Source organism: Populus nigra, chromosome 1 (genome assembly GCF_951802175.1).
Source record: "Populus nigra chromosome 1, ddPopNigr1.1, whole genome shotgun sequence".
Lineage (NCBI taxonomy): Eukaryota > Viridiplantae > Streptophyta > Magnoliopsida > Malpighiales > Salicaceae > Populus > Populus nigra.
The window spans coordinates 47,185,204-47,208,100 of NC_084852.1; the positions used below are offsets into that span (position 1 = coordinate 47,185,204).

Sequence of the window (22,897 nt, forward strand, 5' to 3'; positions counted from 1 at the left end):
TAGCGAGAAACAGGAGAATATATGGTATCTAGATACTGGAGCCAGCAATCACATGTGCGGCTACCGAGAGTTATTTAGTGATCTAGATGAGACCAAGCAAGGTCTAGTTACTTTTGGAGATACCTCAAAGGTTCCATTCAAAGGTAAAGGCAGCATCCCAATCAAGTTGAAGAACGGCGATTCCAGCTACATCGCCAATGTCTATTATGTCCCAGCCATAAAGCAGAACCTGATCAGCTTATGTCAACTTATGGAGAGAGGTTATACTTTTTACTCGAAGAATTGTCATCTGACAATTAGAGACAACAATGGGAGATTAATGGCCTATGTGAAAATGTCCAAGAATAGGATGTTTCCTTTGAACATCCAGTATGATGCAGCAAAGTGTTTGAGTGCCATCACCAACAGTGAAGAATGGCTCTGGCACCTGAGGCTTGGACATCTGAATTTCACAAGTCTGAAGATGCTAGCAAGCAAGAAGATGGTCAAAGGTTTGCCCCACATTGATCATCCAGATGAAGTCTGTGAGAGTTGTGTCCTCAGCAAACATCACAGATCCAGTTTTGCCAAAGAAGTCAACTGGAGAGCAAAGAGGCCACTGGAGTTAGTGCACACAGATGTGTGTGACCCAATAACGCCTATGTCGACTGGACAAAATAGGTACTTCCTCACGTTTATTGATGATTTTAGCAGAAAGACGTGGATATACTTTCTGAAGAGGAAGTCAGAAGTATTCAATTGTTTTAAAGATTTTAAAGCAATTGTGGAGAAGCAAAGTGGCTACATGATCAGAACCGTGAGATCTGATCAAGGTGGAGAATATACAGCAAATGACTTTGAAGCCTATTGTACACAACAAGGCATCAGACATCAGACAACACCTGCGTATACACCACAGCTGAATGGTGTAGCTGAAAGGAAGAATCGCACGATTCTTGACATGGCAAGAAGTCTGCTCAAAGCAAAGAAGTTGCCCAAGCAATACTGGGCTGAAGCTGTATCATGTGCAGTGTATCTACTGAATCGCTGCCCAACCAGAAGTTTGCAAGGAGTCATTCCAGAAGAAGCATGGAGTGGTCACAAACCAAGTGTTACTCATCTACGAGTCTTTGGTTGTGTGGCATATGCAAAGATCCCAGATGCAAGAAGGAGAAAGCTTGATGATAAAAGCGAGAAATGCATCTTTGTCGAATATGGTGAAAGAAGGATGGGATACAAGCTGTATAATCCCATCACGAAGAAGGTGATTATGAGTAGAGATGTTATCTTTGAAGAAGATAAATCTTGGGAATGGAATGATGATAAAGAAGCAGGCAAATGGATCAACATTGATTTGATCCTTGAAGGTGAAGAAGTACCAACAGTACTTGTCGAAGAACCGATTGTGCCAGCAGCTGAACCACAAAGTCCAGTGATTATGCCAGCAGCTGAACCACAAAGTCCGGTACACAGATTCCCTGTATTCAACAGGAGGAACACACCAGGAGCATCATCATCAACACCAGCAGCAACATCCTCATCGTCAGAAGGACCAAGAAGGATGAGAAATCTTGACGAGTTGTACGATGCCACGCAAGTCATCGAAGATACAACTTTATTTTGTTTCTTTGCAGATAATGACCCACTTAGCTTCAACAAAGCTATCACAGAAGAGAAGATAAAAGCAATGGATGAAGAAATGCATGTCATTGAAAAGAATGATACCTGGAAGCTGACTTATCCACCAGAAAGCAAGAAAGCAATAGGTGTCAAAGGGGTCTATAAGATAAAGAAGAATGCAAAAGAAAAGGTGCAAAAAGACAAAGCCATTGAAGAGGGAAACATTTATCAGAATGAAGTTCATGCTTGGCATGACATCCCTCGATTGAGTTTAAAGGGGAGATTTGTTGAATACTAAACTCAATCTAGAAGGTCAAGGAAGGCAACCACCGGCCAGCCAGCCACCAGCTATGACCGACCAGCCGCCAGCCGCCAGCCGCAGCCGCCAGCCGCCTTCACACCACCGTCCACAGCCGCCTTCACACTTGGAAAGGTTGAATTATCTTGTTTTGAATTCGTGTATAAATAGCAAGCTGAGCTTATGCTATTATGTGTGGGAGAGTAGAGAGAATAGAGAGAAACACTAGAGAGAAAGAGAGGGTGTGTATTGTTAAGCTTGTTGTAAGTTTATTTTGTGTTTTGTAAGCTTGTGTTCTTGAAATAAAACTTTGTGTTTTATCCCCTCTGAGTGTTTCAAAGCCACCACCAGTGGTTCCTCCCACCAACAATTGGTATCAGAGCTTATGGTTTAAAGTGGTGTTTGATTTGTTGCTCAAAAATGAAAGTTGTCAAAATTATGTTTTGACCATACCATTGTGTAGAAGAGGCAAGAGGACAATTACCCACATAAATGGCAAAGGGGGTGATTGTTGGAATATTGCCAATTATGTGGCTGCCATTGTCAAAGAAGATGGCTGCCATGTGGGAGTCAAAGAGGGCTGCTGGTGCAACATTTACAGCCCCTTGACATTGTCAAAGAAGGAGGCTACAATGGTGGGTTGTTGGTGGCAGCCAACAACCATTGTCTAATGTCAAAGTTTGGTAAGTTTGGCAACCACCATTGTTGACAAAGGAGCAAGAGGAGCTGTCATTGAAGCCTATAAATAGACACCAAGAGTGCAGCACAAAATGAGAGAGAGAGAGCAAGAACAAAAGAGAGAAGAATAGAGAAAGAAAGAGAAGGGCTGCCACCAGCAGCCCTGCTGCCTTATGCAGCTGCTACCCTATGTAGCAATGTGAGATGGGAGTTGAGTGAATGTGATCCTACTCCGTGTGTTGTATTCTTTCTCTATCTCTAATAATATTGATCTCTCCTGTGGATGTAGGCGATTTGCCGAACCACGTTAAATATTGTGTCAGTGTGCTTAGTCTCCTTTGAGCAATGATCATGAACACCACCATTCCGCATGGGGAGCAGGAATCCCCAACAATTGGTATCAGAGCCACCACTAGTGGTTTCTCCCACCAACATATTGCTGTTATAGGCTTTCTCATTACTCTTTCTGACAAATCAATGCGAGTTCTGGCTTTAAGGCAAACTTGAATTAATGCAAAACAAATCAGAATATATAGCTAATCAAGGGAAAAAATATAAGCATAAAATCAAGGAACTTGGATTAAAAAGTTTAAGCGAAAAAAAAGAGATGACACTGAAAATATTTTATAGACCTGAGAGTACAACTCCATTGATATTCCTTCAAACTAGAGTTCCCATGAATGTATCAGGTGCGTAAGTGAACCCTAACCAGCCTTCACAGAGTCCAAACATCATTCCCTCATAGCCATTCAATTTCTCGAGATCAATTTTAGCACACGACTCCTTAAATCTCACGAATGTTTGAAGACTTGACAAGCTATCAGATCCTGCCTGGTGCCTGCTTCCCGTTATTCGTTCAACACCAAGTAACATAGCCACCCTCTCCAATCCACCGTGCAAGCCACTAATGCATCCCATCATGAATTTTGTATCATAAACTCGAACCCCAAAGAAAAACCTCATCATCCCCAAAAAAGACCGCATATCACTTGGCAACTCTCGTTTAGTTAAAATCTTGATCAAGAATCCAAAATCATAAGCGCCATGAAAAGTAATCCAAGTTATTGAAGAGTTATTGGAAACAAGTCCAGAACTCAAAATCAGCCTTCCAAAATCTGAGGACTCAATACCCTTCTCTCTGTTCTTCTTCAAATCAATACCTTGGCGTTCAAGTAACCCAATAGACTCTTCATTGTGATGATCGTGCTTGATATTGAAATCCCGGAAATTAAACTGCCACGCATAGTGGAATTCTGTTCCGAAACTTGGAAGATTTCCATGTGAATCAGAAAGAGTCATCCCAAGTTGAATTATTTTCAAGAGATCAACATTCCACTTCATGAGACAGTAGTTTTCATAGGGAGTGGCATGAGACAGCCAACTCTTGTCACGATTTAATTGAAAGATAGTACCAGGGAATTCTGTGTCCAAAGCAACCATGGGGAAGCGAGAGATCGCTTCTTTGATTAGAAAAAACTCATATACGAGGTTGTCTGCCCAGACTTCGCGCAGATGTACTGGTTTGCTGCTCTTCATCGTTGACGCTGTACGTTGTGATTTGAAGATCTAATGCAAGTTGAGCTATTTTAATGGCTTAGGTTGTCAATCTATAGCCAAGATCAGAAGGGGTGGTCCGAAGTTGATGAGGAGTGTATGGAATCCTTGTTTCTTCTGGTTTTCCATCTCAAAATTAAAAAAGGAGATCATTCCTAGGTTTCCTGCCGTGAGAAGGATTGTCCTAATGGAATGCTACTTTCAGTGTCTTAAATTAATTCGGTTTATAATTACAACCTCTTTATATAATCAAGGAGTCCTTAACGAATAAGACACTTAATTGCCTTCCTAATATCCAATCAGGGAGGGATTAAAAAAAAAAATTGCATGTATTGTTGAATCCCTGCCAGCAAATAGATGAGCCGCCAAATCAAGAAAAATTGTTACTCCATCTGTTTCAAAGATATTATTTCATTTAACTTTTCAGCAATTATTTACGTATCTTATTTCAAATTATTTTATTCATCATTTGAAAGTAAATAAGAGAGAATCTTGAGTGGAAGAATTAAAATAAATTATAATTAGAGGTATAATAGTAAAATCAAGTAATTAATTGTTTAATTTTTTTTTAATAATGGATTATAATTTTAGGACATCCAAAATGAAAGGTGAACAATATCTTTGAAATAGAAGGAGCGGTTTTCTGTGACAAACGATGATTTCGCTAAATCAAGAAGACAAATTGTCGGTCTAAATTGTTCTTGAACTGAGTTTTAAATTAAATTGGGTAGAATATCCTAACAAATAAATCTATGATATAATTAATTTGGAAAAAACCCTATTTAATTTTTAATCTATGATAACAACGAAGATTTCTTGTTATCTTGGGAGATGCGATTACGGATTGCCATTAAAGTTGGTGGAGCACTTTCCTATCTACACTCGGCGACATCCATTCCGATTTATCACCTTGACATCAAGTCTACAAACATACTCCTAGATGAGAAATACAAAGCAAAAGTATCTGATTTTGGATCTTTAAGATCAATATCCATCGATCAAACTCACTTGACCACTCTTGTGCAAGGTACCTTTGGCTACTTAGATCCTGAGTACTTCCAGTCTAGTCAATTCACAGAAAAGAATGATGTTTATAGCTTTGGAGTGGTTCTTGTTGAGCTCATAAGTGCACAAAAACCGATATTTTCTGTAAGCCAGACAGAAACTAGAAGTTTAGCCACGCATTTTATTATGTTGATGGAAGACAATAGACTGTCTGATGTTCTTGATGCTAGAGTTAAGGAGGGCTGTCAGAATGAAGAAGTTATCTCTGTTGCTAATCTTGCGAAAAGATGCTTGAATTTGAATGGGAAAAATCGACCTACAATGCGAGAAGTCACATCAGAGTTGGAGAGGATAATTGGATTGTCTCAAGAAGAGCTAAATATTCAAGAGAACTGTAAAATATCAAAAAACACCATGGATGATGCAAGCAATGATTGGGATGCAGTTTCGACATCAATCACTGGTGATTTTGATACTGGCAGGACTCCATCATCCGATGGTGAACCATAGATAACTATTACAACATGCTGATTTAACAAGACATATCAATCGCTGAAAACATATATGCGTCTCTGTTTTTCTTTTCCCTTGTTCCTATTTTGATTTAAGAAGGCTTGTCAATGGGATTAGATGATTGCATTTTTCCTTTGTTATTGTATAATAAAAATAAAGTTTGCTGAATCGCTGTAAAACACACGCGTGTCTCCGTGTTTCCTTTCCCTTGTTGCTATTTTGATGTGAATTAAACAAATAAACATGTAATATGCTTTATCATGAGGGTGTAAATTATGCTGATTTTGCTAGTCAATAGTTTTTAAATTAATTTTGTCAAAGAATAATGTCGTTCGATGTCAACTTCTGCTGTAATAAAGGAGGAGAGAAAAATAGGAGGATTAGGGTCCACACAGAAACACTCAGTCCAATAACTTAAGTTTGAGATTTCACATTGGAAATTTCGGTTAAGTTTCTCCATGATATAGATTTTCTATAAAAAAAATTGATTTAATCAACGGACAAAACTTGAAATATATAAGCTTTAATTTAAGAGTTATATTGGGCTTTTTTTTTGTTGAAAGTAAAACAGAAAAATAATAATTTGTAGCATCATCATAGATTATTTAAAATTCTATGAAAATACAATAGTAAATTATTAAGTAATTATCCTGCGCTTGTCGGACTAAATTTTTTAATGATGGGTTGTAAAACAAAACATTTGTTAATATTATAAAAAAAAAACCGTAGATTTCGTTTGTTCAAATTTTTCTCTCTGTTTTTTTTTTATTTTTTTTTTAATGGATTTTTCTATCCCTTTTGTATATGTTCATTAACTACACACAATCTTACAATCTCTATATAACTCTTTTTGAATTAGGCTTGCTAGTTCATTGCTGATTAATTTCTAAAGATATGTCCATTCTAATCTACATTATAATAAAAGCTTGGCACTCAAGAGAAACGACTTTTCTTCCCCTGTTTTATTCATAGCATCGTCGTCTACACGCTACCTTTCTATCTTTAATTTCTCTATTCTGAGTCCCAACACATTTAAGTGGTTCAAAGCCTACTGTTTCTTCTCTTTAGTTTTAGACTAATCGTCTTTAATTTGAGAGTCTTAATTTATACATTATTAATCAAAGCTTGGTAGTTGGAAAGAAACATCCTAGCTCTAAATCCTACAGAAACTTGTGGAAATATTAGCATCCCTTTTCCATTTGGAATAGGAATTCGATTTCAAAAAGATAACCTCCTTCTTGAAGTATCAAATTCTTATGATTCTGAAATTCATTTTGTTTCGACTTCTAAACAATGGATTTACAATCTTTCTTCTCTTCTTTCTGTAGCAGCCAAACAAGAAAAAAAATTAACGGTAAAAAAAAAAAAAAGAAACTTGAAAGAATTGGAAATAAAAAATTGTAACTCAGTTGATGTTAGTGTTTTTTGTTGGAATAAAAAACTAGTGGTGTAGGAGTTCAAGGACAACAAAACAAAGATATAAAACTAAAGAACAAGAAGAAAGATTATTTGAGATGTACTAAAGAACATCTTGGGATTTCTTGCAAAGGGATTAACAAATTGGGTTAATTGATTGTGACAAGATGTTTCTATTGCTCTAAATGCACTTTCTTTTGTTAATTTTTATGGGAGATTGAAAATCCCCAAATTTAGAAATTTAGGGTTCATGTGTGTTTGTATTTGGAAAGGTGACATAGTGTAGTTATTGGTTAATTTTGGGTTAGATAACATGGCTAAGGATTAAATTAAAGATATTAAAATCTAAATTTTTGAAATTTGGGACCGGCAGACATGGTAGGGATTTTGGGGGAATGTGGAAACTTGATTAAATTATGTGATTTTGATATTTTAAAATGATGTTGGGAATGATTGGGGTTGAAATGGAATGTTGTGATATGGATCGCTAGGAAGTTAGTTATTGCTGCAATATGTTGGAATGGTGTAAATGTGTAATTTTGGCTAAATTGTGTGGTTTTGAGGATATAAAAATGATGTGATGGTTAAACTTGAATAGTATGATGATGAAATTATGTTTGATTATGATTATGATTCTTGATTAATTGAATTTCTAGATATGGGATTATGTAGGTTGAATGTGAAATGATGGAAGGAAAAAAATTGTGTAAATACTGGTGTTTTAATGATTTAATTATGCTTAGAAATTGTTTGAAAGTTTGCAATTTAAAAGGTTTTGTGTACTAACTAAATTTTGATTGAGAAGTTAGTAATGAAAAATATAAAATTGTAATTTGAGATGCAATTCGTACTATGAAAAGAATGATGATGCAATTAAATAAGTATAAACGATGAGTTAAAATGATTTGGGATACTAATTGAGAATGTTTCCTTAAAAACCAAGAGAAATGGTTGGGGTTGATCTAGCAGTTAAAGGAACTCACACTAATGAAATGTCAGGTATATGCCACCATCTTACTTCTTTAATTGAAGTATTGTTATTTCAACGACTCTTTTATTGATTCATATATGTGTGTATGTCTGTATGTGTGTCATGAGCTTCAAAGTGTTTCATGAGAACCGAAATGACGTTATTTTTAATGACGCTGCCCCTAACCTTCAAATCTGTTTCTCCATGGTGTGTCAAAGTATTGCTTTATGGCTGAGGCTTGATTCCAACTCTTTAGAGCTTAATATAGAGAATGTTTAGTAGGGAGGAGTTTGTTTCTTATGATTTGTTTGTTCCCTCTGTCGCACGTCGGAAAACACCCCGCGAGCGGCGCCGTCCCGTCCTGGCGATGGCGGTTTTTTGCTCTCTCTGTTATTGGAATTGATTTTGTTTGGAGTCGCCACCTAGTATTTAATTGAGGGTTACTAGGAAACCCGGGTTGACTGGTCTTGTCAGAGATTCACGGGTAAGAGATTGATTGTGATTAGGGAAGGTATTAGCACCCCTAACGCACCCTACCTGAGGTAAGCTGCTTCGTGGATGTGATGTGTTAAAGAAGTTTTAAAAATTTTGTCTTTTCATCGAAATTTAGAAATACAACTTTCGTACAAGTTTGTACTTCTACACCGCGATCCAATCAAAATATTAAATCCTTCTTTATTCTTTTGCCGTCTCATCATGAAAGGATCCCTGAAATAAATACAAACATGCATTTTTTTTATCTTTTTGTTTTTTTTTTCTTTTTGCTTTTTTTTTATTTTTTTATAATTCAAGAACATAAATAAAAAAACACAAGCACAAACACACATTTTTTATTATATTATATTTTTTCTTCTTTTTCTTTTTCTTTTTTCTTTTTCTTCCTTTTTTTTTTTACATCCACAATACAAATTACAATATTCAAAAATAAATAAAAATTACATAAAATAATTTCAAATTTACAAAATGGTCCTTAAAACTCCACAAAGTGCAAGGGAACCCTTCTGCACAGGAATTGGAGGCAGGAACAGCTGGCGGCGCGTGTTCCAACGCGCCGCCGTCACTGGTGGCGCGTGAGTTCACGCGCCGCCCGGAAAAACAGCCGGCCAAGTTTTTTTTTCTCCCCTTCTCTTCTGCAACGCCGGCGACCTGCAAAACAACAGAAAACGCAACACAGGCAGTTGATTTTAGATTTGTCCTTTGTTTTTGTTTTTTAGATCTGTTTCCTTTCCATTTCAGATCTGCGGTTTAGCAGATCTTTGCTTTTGGTTCCTCTCTTCTCTTTGGCTTCGGGTAACTGACGGCGAGGCGGAGGAGGGTTGGTTCCGATGGAGACCGGTCTGCTCATTGACCCGGAGGGAAGTGAGGGGGTCGGTTGAGAGAGACCCGGCTGTGGGTTGCCGCTGCCGCTGCAGGGTTCGGCTGCTGTGGAGGAGACCGAAGGAGCAGCGGCCGGCCTCTATCTGGTGGAGCTGGAGGGAGACGGCCCTGCTGCACGGGGAGGCGCCGGTCTCTGTTTTTGGAGGAGAAGACGGGTTGTTTGAGCTGTAATGGCCAGCTTGGTCAGCGGCTGGAAAAGGAAGAAACCGAAGGCAGAGGAGGAGACCAGTCTCTGTTTTTGGAAGAGATGGAGAGGCAGCCCTTGGTTTTCTTTCGCTGAGGAGAAAGGGAGACGGTGGAAGGAGCTGGAGTGGGGGCACACGAAGAAGAAGGAGGCAGATTCAGGGGCTGCGGTTTGGAGGCTCTTGGCCGGCGAGAGAGGGAAAAATTCTGCCAAAAACAAAGGGAACGGGGATGGCAGTAGGTGAACGAAGTTGTGGCCGGCTGAAGAAAGAAAGAAAGAAAGAATCCGAAAATCCCAAATTCAGGTGAAAGGGGGGGGCGGCGGCCTTAGGAGAAAAAGATGGGTTTTAGGGTTAGGTTTTCTATTTTTTTTTTTGTCAAAATTACTCCCCTTTTGTTCTGAGTTGTAGGCTGCTATTTATGGGCAGAGTATTTTTTCGGGCTTCAAAATTGGTCCCTCAAGTTTTGTGTTTGGCCCCTGATTTTAATCAATTACTTGGTAAAAATTAAATTGGGTCTTTGATTTTTCAATTTAGTCCAAATTAGGCTCCCAAACTTAATTTTCACCAATTAAACCCTCCAATTAATTTTGACCCGCTTAAAGTATAATTAAGTCCTTGCACTTAATTAACTCCTTCAATTGGACCCGAATTAATTCTTGAACATAATTAAAATTCAATTTGGCCCATGATTAAATCAAATTGGCCCATTAAAAATTTAATTATGTCATTAGGCTTAATTTTTATGCAAATTCGTCCAATACTTATTTAATTTGACCTTTGAATTTGCATTTTTCTATTTTTGGGCATAACAGCGTACAATTGGGCCTTGAAATTCTTCCGAAAATTGCAGCTTGATTTTCGCCTATTTTTGCAGCCTTTATTTTATTTTTTTGATTTTGATTTTTTGATTTTTTTTTGATTTTTTTGGAAAAAAGAGAATTTTGGGGAATCACCCAAAATTGGGTGATGACAGTTGCCCCCCTCTTTACAATGCTTACGGTAGAAAGTCTTGTAAGAGACTTTAGATAGTAAGCGTTGTAAAGAAGAAAAAAGGATGAGATATGATTGACTCATCTCGTTGAGGAATGAAGAATCCTCTTGAGGGTTAGAAAGCGCACTCGAAAGGAAGTAGGGTTAGAAAAACACACTACCTAAAAGGTTAGGACTCGAAGGAGCTCTTAAAAAGAGGCAGGGTTGGAAAACACACTACCTAAGGTGGTTGAGGGCTCAAAGGCACATTAAAAAGGAAGGCAGAGTTAGAAAACTCACTACCTAAGGTGTGATGGCTCGAAGGCACATTAAAAAGGAGGTATGGTTGGAAAACACGCTACCTAAGGTGGTTGATGGCTCTAAGGCGCACTCCAAAAGGAGGCAGGGTTGGAAAACACGCTACCTAAGGTGGTTGGTGGCTCGAAGGCACACTAAAAGGAGGTATGGTTAGAAAACACACTACCTAAGATGGTTAATGGCTCGAAGGAGCGCTAAAAGGAGGCATGGTTGGAAAACACACTACCTAAGGTGGTTAATGGCTCTAAGGCGCACTAAAAAGGAGGTATGGTTGGAAAACACACTACCTAAGGTGATTGTTGGCTCTAAGGCGCACTTAAAAGAGGTATGGTTGGAAAACACGCTACCTAAGGTGGTTGGTGGCTCGAAGGCACACTAAGAGGAGGTATGGTTGGAAAACACGCTACCTAAGATGGTTAATGGCTTGAAGGCACACTAAAAGGAGGTATGGTTAGAAAACACACTACCTAAGATGGTTGGTGGCTCGAAGGCACACTAAAAGGAGGTATGGTTGGAAAACACGCTACCTAAGGTGTGATGGCTCGAAGGCACACTAAGAAAGGAGGCAGGGTTGGAAAACACGCTACCTAAGGTGTGATGGCTCGAAGGCACATTAAAAAGGAGGTATGGTTGGAAAACACACTACCTAAGGTGGTTGGTGGCTCGAAGGCACACTAAAAGGAGGTATGGTTGGAAAACACGCTACCTAAGATGGTTAATGGCTTGAAGGCACACTAAAAAGGAGGTATGGTCGGAAAACACACTACCTAAGGTGATTGTTGGCTCTAAGGCGCACTTAAAAGAGGAGGTATGGTTAGAAAACTCACTACCTAAGATGGTTGGTGGCTCGGAGGCACACTAAAAAGAGGCAGGGTTGGAAAACACACTACCTAAGATGATTGTTGGCTCTAAGGCGCACTTAAAAAGAGGAGGTATGGTTAGAAAACTCACTACCTAAGATGTGATGGCTCGAAGGCACATTAAAAAGGAGGTATGGTCGGAAAACACACTACCTAAGGTGATTGTTGGCTCTAAGGCGCACTTAAAAGAGGAGGTATGGTTAGAAAACTCACTACCTAAGATGGTTGGTGGCTCGGAGGCACACTAAAAAGAGGCAGGGTTGGAAAACACACTACCTAAGATATAAGGGCTCGGAGGCACACTAAAAAAGGAGGCAGATAGGGCTAGAAAGCATACTATCTAAAATATGAGGGCTCGAAAGCCCACTCAAAAGGAGGCAGGGTTAGAGAACACACTACCTAAGAGGTGAGGGCACGAAGGCCCACTTAAAAATGGAGGCAAGGTTAGAAAACACACTACCTAAGGTGTGAGGGCTCGAAGGCCCACTAAAAAGGAGGTATGGTTGGAAAACACACTACCTAAGATGTGAGGGCTCGAAAGCCCACTCGAAAAAGGAAGTAGGGTTGGAAAACACGCTACCTAAGGTGTGAGGGCACGAAGGCCCACTTAAAAATGGAGGCAAGGTTAGAAAACACACTACCTAAGATGTGAGGGCTCGAAAGCCCATTCAAAAAAGGAAGTAGGGTTAGAAAACACACTACCTAAGGTGTGAGGGCACGAAGGCCCACTTAAAAATGGAGGTAGGGTTAAAGAACACACTACCTAAGATGTGAGGGCTCGAAAGCCCACTCGAAAAGAGGTGGATAGGGCTGGAAAGCACGCTACCTAAGGTGTGAGGGCTCGAAAGCCCACTAAAAAGGATGATTGTAAGACACTGATCTGTCAAGATGAAGGTTATGCATCATGATCAATATGCATGTATACTTACTTGAGAAATGTAGGTCCCCTTTTCTTCATGGAGTTTTCCTTCATGGAGTTCTCATTTTCTCAAAAGTTTGAGTCTCTGATAGTAAGCTTCAATGGCTCTTTTCGCTCTTGCTTACTCGAGTCATCTCTTGTGATATTGACCCCTGGGAAAGATTTGATATCATCATACTTCTTTGTCCTCCGCCCCTTTATCTCAAGGGTTGCCAATTTTGCCCGATATTTTTCCTAGAAAGGGAATCATGGAGCTAGCTCTACTAGATGTTTTTGATTGCCCTCCAGCTTGATCATGCCCCCAAGTATTCAAATCAGGTTTGGGGATGAGGCTATGTGAGGGAAAGTTTGGTTATTTACAAGGAGTTGTTTTCATGTAGAATTTTTGGAATTTCAAAGCTATTCCAGACACAGAAATCATTTTGATGTTTGTTCAAAGCAAACTCATTCTGAAGAAAATCAAGTGATTCCTATTGAGAGGTTTTCAGATGTGATGAAAACTTTTTGTTTTGCTTTTGGTGAAAACATGAAGTGACATCTAGTTGGTCACAAAAGGTTTAAATTTCAATTTGGGGGTTATTGAGAACCGTCTTTCGACGAAAATGTGAAAAACACAAAGTGACATCTGGTGGGTCACAAAAGGTTTAATTTTCAATTTGAGGATTATTGAGAACCGTGTTTCGACGAAAATGTGAAAAACACAAGGTGACATCTCGTTGGTCACAAAAGGTTGAAATTTCAATTTAAGGGTTATTGAGAACCGTCTTTAAAGCATTCATTTTATTTGCATGAATAATGATTTTGCTTCGCATGAGAAAGCACTGCCTACCGATCCAAATTGCTTGCCTTTGATCAGAAAGGGCTTGATTAGGCACGTAATGTAGGCTTGGGCTATTGGCTATGAAGAAAAGGATATTTGTAGGCTCAAAAGGTGTTTAAGGGATTTTAAGACTAAGGATCACAGGTGCTTATATCCCAAACTCTTTTGTTCATACATTTGTGGACCTTGGATTTGATTTGTAAAATGGTCCACGGTGCCCCCCAGTGTTAGGCTTGGGCTCTTTCTCTTTTTTTTTTTCATTTGATTTTGAGCATCCTTGCATTTGCTTTTTTTTTTTTGCTCAAAATTTTGGATCCGTTGGATTTTTCTTCATGCCCCCAGCTTTGTATGGGCACCTTCGATTGATTGAGAATTCGCTTTTATGCCCCCCAGTATTGTTCGGGCACTTTCAATCGTTGAGGTTTTTCATGCCCCCAAGAGTTATTTGGGCATTTTCAATCATTATGGATTTTTTGGCACTTGCCCCCTAGTGTAGGGTGTGATCCTAGCCAAGGTTATTTCAAGAAAAATGATTAGGCTCAAAAGGGGACTGCAAAGGAGATATTTCAGCCTTGTGAAAAGGATTATCAAAGATGGTCTTTCTTCATCTCAAATGCATGCATTTAGGATCGGTAAGCCTTGCTTTCATGCGAGTATGCAGAGTGATTTCTCATTATTCATGCAAATAAAACTCCGCTTTTGGAGTCACTTCATGGTTTTTTTTTTCTGGGTTTTTTAGGTGTATGGTTACCTCTCTAAGGAATCACCTGAATTTTCAAAACTTGTTTGTTTGAACAAACATCAACATGATTTCTGTTTTTTGTACTAAACTTTGATTTCCCAAAAAATCCTTGTGAAAACATGGGGTCATGCTTGGTTTTAGGAAAATGGGAAAAACACCAAAGAATTCTTGGTGTAGTGATTTTATAAGTACAAAGGTGTGTTCAGTATGTTATTTGCATGAACATAAAAAAAAAAAAAGAAAACACATGATTTTATTAACAGGAAAGGCTCATTGGACAAGGAAAGTCTTGTGGAATTTTGAGCCAAATTACCGATAAAAACTGGGATAGGTTGAAAAAAAGAGAAAAAAAAATTTGATTGATTTTTTTTTTTTGCAGGCATGATCAAGCAGGGGTAGGTTTTTTGGGGAGAACAAAAACAGACTCCATTCTGCAACAGTGGTGCAATTCCCCTTCGGATTGTATCAAGGCTTTTGACCAATTTTTTTTTGGGGCAGAACAAGAACAGACTCCATTCTGCCACGGAGGTTCAATTCCCCTTCGGATTGTGTTTAGGCTCTTGACCAGGTTTGCCCCCCATTTTCTTTGGGCTGAGTTGTTGGGGTTTGAACAAAGATGATAGATCAGTTGGAAGGAACTTCCCTATGGTCATTTCTCAGTATTTGCTCAAGTAAGCCAGAGGCGAGTCAAGCTTTTGTTCAGAGACTCCAACTCTTTTTGAAAATGAGTGCTGCGACGAGCACGTTTTTTTATCTCCCATGTTTTTCGCTCAAAATTGGGTGTTGCGGACTCATGGGGGACCCACTTTTTATTCTGGCGCATGCATGAAAAAAATGTATGAACATGCAATTTATATGATGAACTTGCCCTTCGAGGGGTGACATATGATCGTCACTTTTGTATGATGAAACAAGAATATTGATTCTTGCTCAAACTCTACAATGAAAATTTTTGGAGTGACGATCATTCTGTCCCCCACAAGTCTTGAATTCAAAATGCTTCAAGAAGGGCTCGCTCCTATGCAAATAAATGATAGCACATACAACCTAAGGACAGGTTCTATTCATTATGTGAACACGGGTAGGTTTTCTACCTGGTCTCAAAAGGGTCTATGAACTGCCCAGTGACCACCTTGCGTGAAGGCAGTATAGGGGTTTACAAGGAATGATTGGGCACCATGTGACCGCCATTACCGAGTAAACACTCAGCTCATAGTTGGATTTTCACAAATCTGAACCCCGACTGAAAGTCATGGGGTAGACCGCTACTCCCCTCCTAACTTAGAGGTTTGTGTGTGCTTTCAAAAATAAATACAGGTGATGCATGAAAAATTCTAAAAATGCATGGATAAAATAAAAGATGAAAATGACAAAATTTAAACACATTAAACACACAAAGCTTAGTCCAATGTTGTCAGAAACAATACCTCCCCAGTGGAGTCGCCATTCTGTCGCACGTCGAAAAACACCCCGCGAGCGGCGTCGTCCCGTCCTGGCGATGACGGTTTTTTGCTCTCTCTGTTATTGGAATTGATTTTGTTTGGAGTCGCCACCTAGTATTTAATTGAGGGTTACTAGGAAACCCGGGTTGACTGGTCTTGTCTGAGATTCACAGGTAAGGGACTGATTGTGATTAGAGAAGGTATTAGCACTCCTAACGCACCCTACCTGAGGTAAGCTGCTTCGTGGATGTGATGTGTTAAAAAAGTTTTAAAAGTTTTGTCTTTTCATCGGAATTTAGAAATACAACTTTCGTACAAGTTTGTACTTCTACACCGCGATCCAATCAAAATATTAAATCCTTCTTTATTCTTTTGCCGTCTCATCATGAAAGGATCCCTGAAATAAATACAAACATGCATTTTTTTTATCTTTTTGTTTTTTTTTTTCTTTTTGCTTTTTTTTTTATTTTTTTATAATTCAAGAACATAAATAAAAAAACACAAGCACAAACACACATTTTTTATTATATTATATTTTTTCTTCTTTTTCTTTTTCTTTTTTCTTTTTCTTCCTTTTTTTTTACATCCACAATACAAATTACAATATTCAAAAATAAATAAAAATTACATGAAATAATTTCAAATTTACAAAATGGTCCTTAAAACTCCACAAAGTGCAAGGGAACCCTTCTGCACAGGAATTGGAGGCAGGAACAGCTGGCGGCGCGTGTTCCAACGCGCCGCCGTCACTGGTGGCGCGTGAGTTCACGCGCCGCCCGGAAAAACAGCCGGCCAAGTTTTTTTTTCTCCCCTTCTCTTCTGCAACGCCGGCGACCTGCAAAACAACAGAAAACGCAACACAGGCAGTTGATTTTAGATTTGTCCTTTGTTTTTGTTTTTTAGATCTGTTTCCTTTCCATTTCAGATCTGCGGTTTAGCAGATCTTTGCTTTTGGTTCCTCTCTTCTCTTTGGCTTCGGGTAACTGACGGCGAGGCGGAGGAGGGTTGGTTCCGATGGAGACCGGTCTGCTCATTGACCCGGAGGGAAGTGAGGGGGTCGGTTGAGAGAGACCCGGCTGTGGGTTGCCGCTGCCGCTGCAGGGTTCGGCTGCTGTGGAGGAGACCGAAGGAGCAGCGGCCGGCCTCTATCTGGTGGAGCTGGAGGGAGACGGCCCTGCTGCACGGGGAGGCGCCGGTCTCTGTTTTTGGAGGAGAAGACGGGTTGTTTGAGCTGTAATGGCCAGCTTGGTCAGCGGCTGGAAAAGGAAGAAACCGAAGGCAGAGGAGGAGACCAGTCTCTGTTTTTGGAAGAGATGGAGAGGCAGCCCTTGGTTTTCTTTCGCTGAGGAGAAAGGGAGACGGTGGAAGGAGCTGGAGTGGGGGCACACGAAGAAGAAGGAGGCAGATTCAGGGGCTGCGGTTTGGAGGCTCTTGGCCGGCGAGAGAGGGAAAAATTCTGCCAAAAACAAAGGGAACGGGGATGGCAGTAGGTGAACGAAGTTGTGGCCGGCTGAAGAAAGAAAGAAAGAAAGAATCCGAAAATCCCAAATTCAGGTGAAAGGGGGGGGCGGCGGCCTTAGGAGAAAAAGATGGGTTTTAGGGTTAGGTTTTCTATTTTTTTTTTTGTCAAAATTACTCCCCTTTTGTTCTGAGTTGTAGGCTGCTATTTATGGGCAGAGTATTTTTTCGGGCTTCAAAATTGGTCCCTCAAGTTTTGTGTTTGGCCCCTGATTTTAATCAATTACTTGGTAAAAATTAAATTGGGTCTTTGATTTTTCAATTTAGTCCAAATTAGGCTCCCAAACTTAATTTTCACCAATTAAACCCTCCAATTAATTTTGACCCGCTTAAAGTATAATTAAGTCCTTGCACTTAATTAACTCCTTCAATTGGACCCGAATTAATTCTTGAACATAATTAAAATTCAATTTGGCCCATGATTAAATCAAATTGGCCCATTAAAAATTTAATTATGTCATTAGGCTTAATTTTTATGCAAATTCGTCCAATACTTATTTAATTTGACCTTTGAATTTGCATTTTTCTATTTTTGGGCATAACAGCGTACAATTGGGCCTTGAAATTCTTCCGAAAATTGCAGCTTGATTTTCGCCTATTTTTGCAGCCTTTATTTTATTTTTTTGATTTTGATTTTTTGATTTTTTTTTGATTTTTTTGGAAAAAAGAGAATTTTGGGGAATCACCCAAAATTGGGTGATGACACCCTCCATTTGTTGCTCTCCCCTGTTTAATGCAACAGCTTTTGTGCTTTCCTTTTTTTTGCTTGTTCATTTGATGTAAGTTAGGCTATTATTTCTTAATAAAATTTTAACTATTAACAAAAAAAAAAAGTGTTTCATGGGAAATTTTGAATAATTTTAAAGTTGGTTATAATAACGAAGACTTATTGAACAAATTTAGAGTTCATCTTAAAAACAAAAACTTATTAAGTAAACTAAAGTTCATCGTTATGATGGAGACTTTTTATATAAATTTTAAGTGAGTTATAATGACGGAGACTTATTGGATAAATTTGAAGTTTGCTGTTATAATGGAGACTCTAATGATTCAATTCATAGTCGATCATGATGATATATAAAGACTAACTGAATAGACTTAAAGTCGGCTACAGGACTTATATGTGATAATGAAATGATGGAGTTATAGTTTAAAATAAATAATTTAAATGAAATGAAATTATGGTAATTGTGTCTGTACCTAAGTTTTAGTATAGAATGTAAGGGTAAAGAATATCCACCTGCTCTTATTCATTATTTGTATTACTATGTATTGCAAGTTCATATTAATTACAGGCCACCACAACATTGATCTTGTTGTTGGGATTGCATAGCTTTTGTTATTAGGTAGAATTTTATAATTATTACTTTATGTCATGTAACTAAACTTTATGCATAGGTTAATAATTAATATTTTCAAGTTTTTACAAGTAAAATAATTAATTAGTAATTATTCTACCTTTTACTGGATAATTGTTTGCGCTATGCCGCAGGTCGTATCAAATTTTTGTTGAACTTAAAAAAAATATTCAGCTGTTGTTAACATGTTTTCTAAAAAAAACCGTTATGTGGAGGTTAATCCGATGTAACATAGTCAACTTTACAGGTCCAAATACAACTCGAACAACCAATAAAAAATATAGTATGACTAAAAAAAATCAAGACGATATCTTTTTAGTTTTTTTTTAGATGACAACATATTGGATCTACTTGGATTTATTTGAATCAACTTGGATTTTTTTGGATCAACTCATATTAACTTGTCAAATCTTCAACCAAAATCATGAAACCTTGATAACCCTATAGAAAGCAAAAAAATAAATAAATTATTAAGCTCAATTCTCAATTAATATAATATTGAAGGATGAAATTGAAAAAACAACAATTAGAAAAATAAGTTGAGTCAGCCTAGGTTAACCTATTAAACCTGAGTCATGAGACTGAAATAACCGCATAGAAAGAAAATTGAAATAAATTATGAAGCTGAATTCTTAATCGATGTTGAAGGATGAAATTGAAAAGAATCAATTAAAAAAAGGACACGAAAGAGTCAACCCAAACTAACCGACCAAACTCGTTATCCAAGTCATGAGACTGAGATAACCTTGTAGAAAGCAAACTGAAATAAATTATGCAGTCTAATTCTCAATTAACCTAATATTAAAAGATGAAATTGGAAAAAAAAATTAAAAAAAGACAAAAAAAACTAAGGCAACTTGGCTATTGCGTGGCCCTGTTCATGAGATCATGATAACCCCATAAAAAAACAAAATGAAGTACAATTCTCAATCAACCCAATGTTAAAGGATTAAATTGAAAAAAAAAATGAATAAGAAAACAAACAAAAAAAGTTCCAAGTCAACTCGGGTTAACTTGCCGAACTTGAATCATGAGACCGAGATAAATACATAGAAATAAAAAAAATAAAAAGTCAAATTTTTAATTAACACAATGTTGAATGATCAAAATTGAAAAAAAAATTAATTAAAAAAGGACCCAAAAAAACCCGAGCCAATTTGGCTAACCCATAAAACTTGCGACCCGGATCATGAGACCATCATAACCCCACATAAAGTAAATAAAAGAAACATGAAGCTAAATTCTCAGTTAACCAAATATTGAAGGATGAAGTTGAGAAACAAATTAATTAAAAAAACAAAAAAATTACTTGAGTTAACCTGTCAAACTTGGATCATAAGACCAGGATATCCTCATAAAATATAAATCAAAACAAATTATAAAGTCTAATATCTATTAAACCTAATATTGGAGAATGGAATTGCAAAAAAAAAAATCTTTGAGGACCAGATTGTAAAAGGCCAAATCATTTCATTGTTAATTGCTAAAATGAAATGTCAAGACCTTTAAATGTATGTTAATTATGTAAAAATAAATTAATGATATAAATCTCAAGCAATATTATGAATTCTACTTTACATGAATGTGGAGATTAATTGTGATTGAAGTTCTTTTAGTAGTAAGACTAAATTTGCCTAAGCACTGGTTGTGTGCACCAAATGTGGTTTGAGTTGTCGTTATGCATACAAATACTAACATAGGATAAAATTTTAGATAGAGCTCCCGTGTAGGACAGACTCTACTAGAATTTTGTTAAATTGAATAAATTATTTGTTTGAATGGAAAGTTCCTTGTGTGATTGTTAAATTGAATTTTGTGAAATATATATATATATATATATATATATATATATATATATATATTTGTGTGCGCGCGGACGTGTGTTATGCGAGAAGGAACCTTATAATGTGTTGGGTGGAAGAGTCTCTGCACATATAAGGTTGGATGCTCACGACATCAGGAAATTAAACTGAATCTTGGTTGATGCTCCATTTAGAAAAATAAAATGAAATTGAATTGAATTAAAAAATATTAAAGCTATTGTGACTGGATTTGAACACTAGACAAGTGTTGAGCCTCTTTTCTTGCAAATATCAAGGACTAAATTGCATAATCATGGAAGAGATTTAGCTCTTTTTGTTTTTTTAGATCCCTTGATTTTTTTTTCTTTTATATGGGATCCCATAATGTTGAGGAAAAGTATTTGATATTCTGTTTTTTTTTTTAAATAAAAATTCATTGATGTAAAATTAACAATTAAGGTTCGAGAGATCAATTTTTTAAAAAAGAAATCAGGGATAAAAAAAGACGGGCGGGGTAACTTGGCAGCGGTTGCAGGATGAGACCGTGGCGCTATATCGATGCATGCGGCCTCTTTTGGCTGCATTAGAAACGTCACAGCAGATCTTTTTATTTTGTGCAAGTCCTTAACAGAAAGCAGAAGTCTAGCCATGCATTTGATTATGTTGATTGAACATAATAAACTCTTTGATATTCTTGATGTTAGAGTTAAGGGGTGCTATCAAAACGAAGAAGTTGTCTTTGTTGCTGATATTGCAAAAAGATGCTTGAATTTGAATGGAAAAAGTCAACTTTGAATGAGAGATTTCACATCAGAGTTGGAGAGGATAACTGGACTGTCTCAAAAAGAGCCAAATATTCAACAAAACTGTAAAATATGAAGGGAAAAAAAAAACGTCATGAATGATGCAAGCAATAAAATAGTTAAATTATTAAATAATTGTCCTGTACTTCTTCACAGCCAGTCGGACTAGAATTTTTTAAAACAAAACACTTGCTAATATTATTAAAAAAAATTCCTACAATATTGTTATTCGAAAAATATGTAAAACATTAATTAGGAGAACTTTCATTTGATGGTATTACTATTTAGATTTCGACCAAACTATAATGTCAGGGGTAATTTCCCCTATTTTTTTAAAAAAAATAATGTAACATTGGAATTTATATATAACCTAAAACACATTTTATCAATTATTTGACTTGCTTTTAAACTTGTTAAGTTGACTATGTTATGTCATGTCATGACAACTTCAAAACAATTTGATTTGGAATATGGATTAGGTATGTAGACGGGTCGGGAAGTTTCAATATTGATCCATTGGCAACCAAAAGTTTATCCTGTAACTTGAATTTTGATAAACTTATTTTTAATGGACCTAAAAAACCTTTATGACCCTCCTCTCTTGGGCATGCCCAAGGGAATTAGCATGTCTCTAGTAGGGGCTTGATAGTGTGCCAAGCCCCGGTACGTTAGGTCTGGCGCCAACCACAACTTAGACGCTTTTGGGTTTAGCAGTGTGCCAAGCCCCGGTATGTTGGGTCTGGCGCCAACCACAACTTAGACGCTTTTGGGTTTAGCAGTGTGCCAAGCCCCGGGCATGCTAGGCTTGGTAGTAAGCCAAGCTCCTAACATGCTCGTGAGAATGCACATCCTCCATTGGAACGTCTAAGAGAATGACCATCCTTCCTTGGCACACTCAAGGGAATAAGGTAATGTGGGTCTGGAAAAAAATACTAGACCCAAGATATTTGGACTTGGCAGTCAGCCAAGTCCAATGTAACGTGGATCTGACAAAAATATCAGATCCAAAGCATTTGGACTTGGCAGTCTGCCAAGTCCAAGGTAACGTGAGTCTGATAAACATGCTAGATCTAAGACACTTGGACTTGATAGTCAACCAAGTGCAAGGTAATGTATGTCTAACAAACATGCCAAACCCAAGGCACTTGAACTTGGCAGTCTGCTAAGTCCAACACACTTGTACTTGGCAGGCAGCCAAGTTCAAGACAATGTGAGACTAACAAACATGCCAAACTCAAGGCACTTGGACTTAATAGTTAGCCAAATCCAAGGTAACGACTATCTTTTTTTGGGCATGCTCAAGGAAATGACCATTCTCCTTTGGGTCTAACCTCAAGGAGAACTCAGTATCCATGGGTTTAGCTGCATTTGATGTCTTGGACCCTAATCTCTCTACACCTTTTAGGTGTATAAAAGTCCTTAAAGGACCCAACATATTTTCATCAAACATTAGTATAGATGCAAATGATATTTATCACTCATTAAATGTTATTAGGGTAAGATTACACCTTTTTGATGTATAAAAGTCATCCAAGGACCCACCATATTCCCATCAAACATTAATACAAATGTAAGAGATATTTATCCTTCATTAAATACTATCAGAGTAATTACACTGTAAGCCCTCCTCTTCACAAAAGGACAAGACTCATGATATATAAATACACTTTGAAACCTTCATAACAAAGGTGCACAATCTTCATTCTCTACCGCATATATATTTTTAGAGCATCTCTATCTAGAATATTATT

The 22,897-nt window shown here is 37.7% G+C and overlaps 2 protein-coding genes across 2 annotated transcripts in view; both read left to right on the forward strand.

Annotated features, from left to right (window-relative positions):
• The window catches only part of LOC133689658 (wall-associated receptor kinase-like 22), a 60,560-nt gene that overhangs the window by 16,242 nt on the left and 21,421 nt on the right, over positions 1–22,897 (forward strand). The gene's annotated exons all lie outside the window — the stretch shown is intronic.
• On the forward strand, positions 4,731–5,644 carry LOC133669176 (wall-associated receptor kinase-like 22). Its single transcript, XM_062089228.1, has 2 exons — positions 4,731–4,737; positions 4,941–5,644. Exons 1-2 carry the CDS (start codon positions 4,731–4,733, stop codon positions 5,642–5,644), a joined length of 711 nt encoding a protein of 236 aa, XP_061945212.1.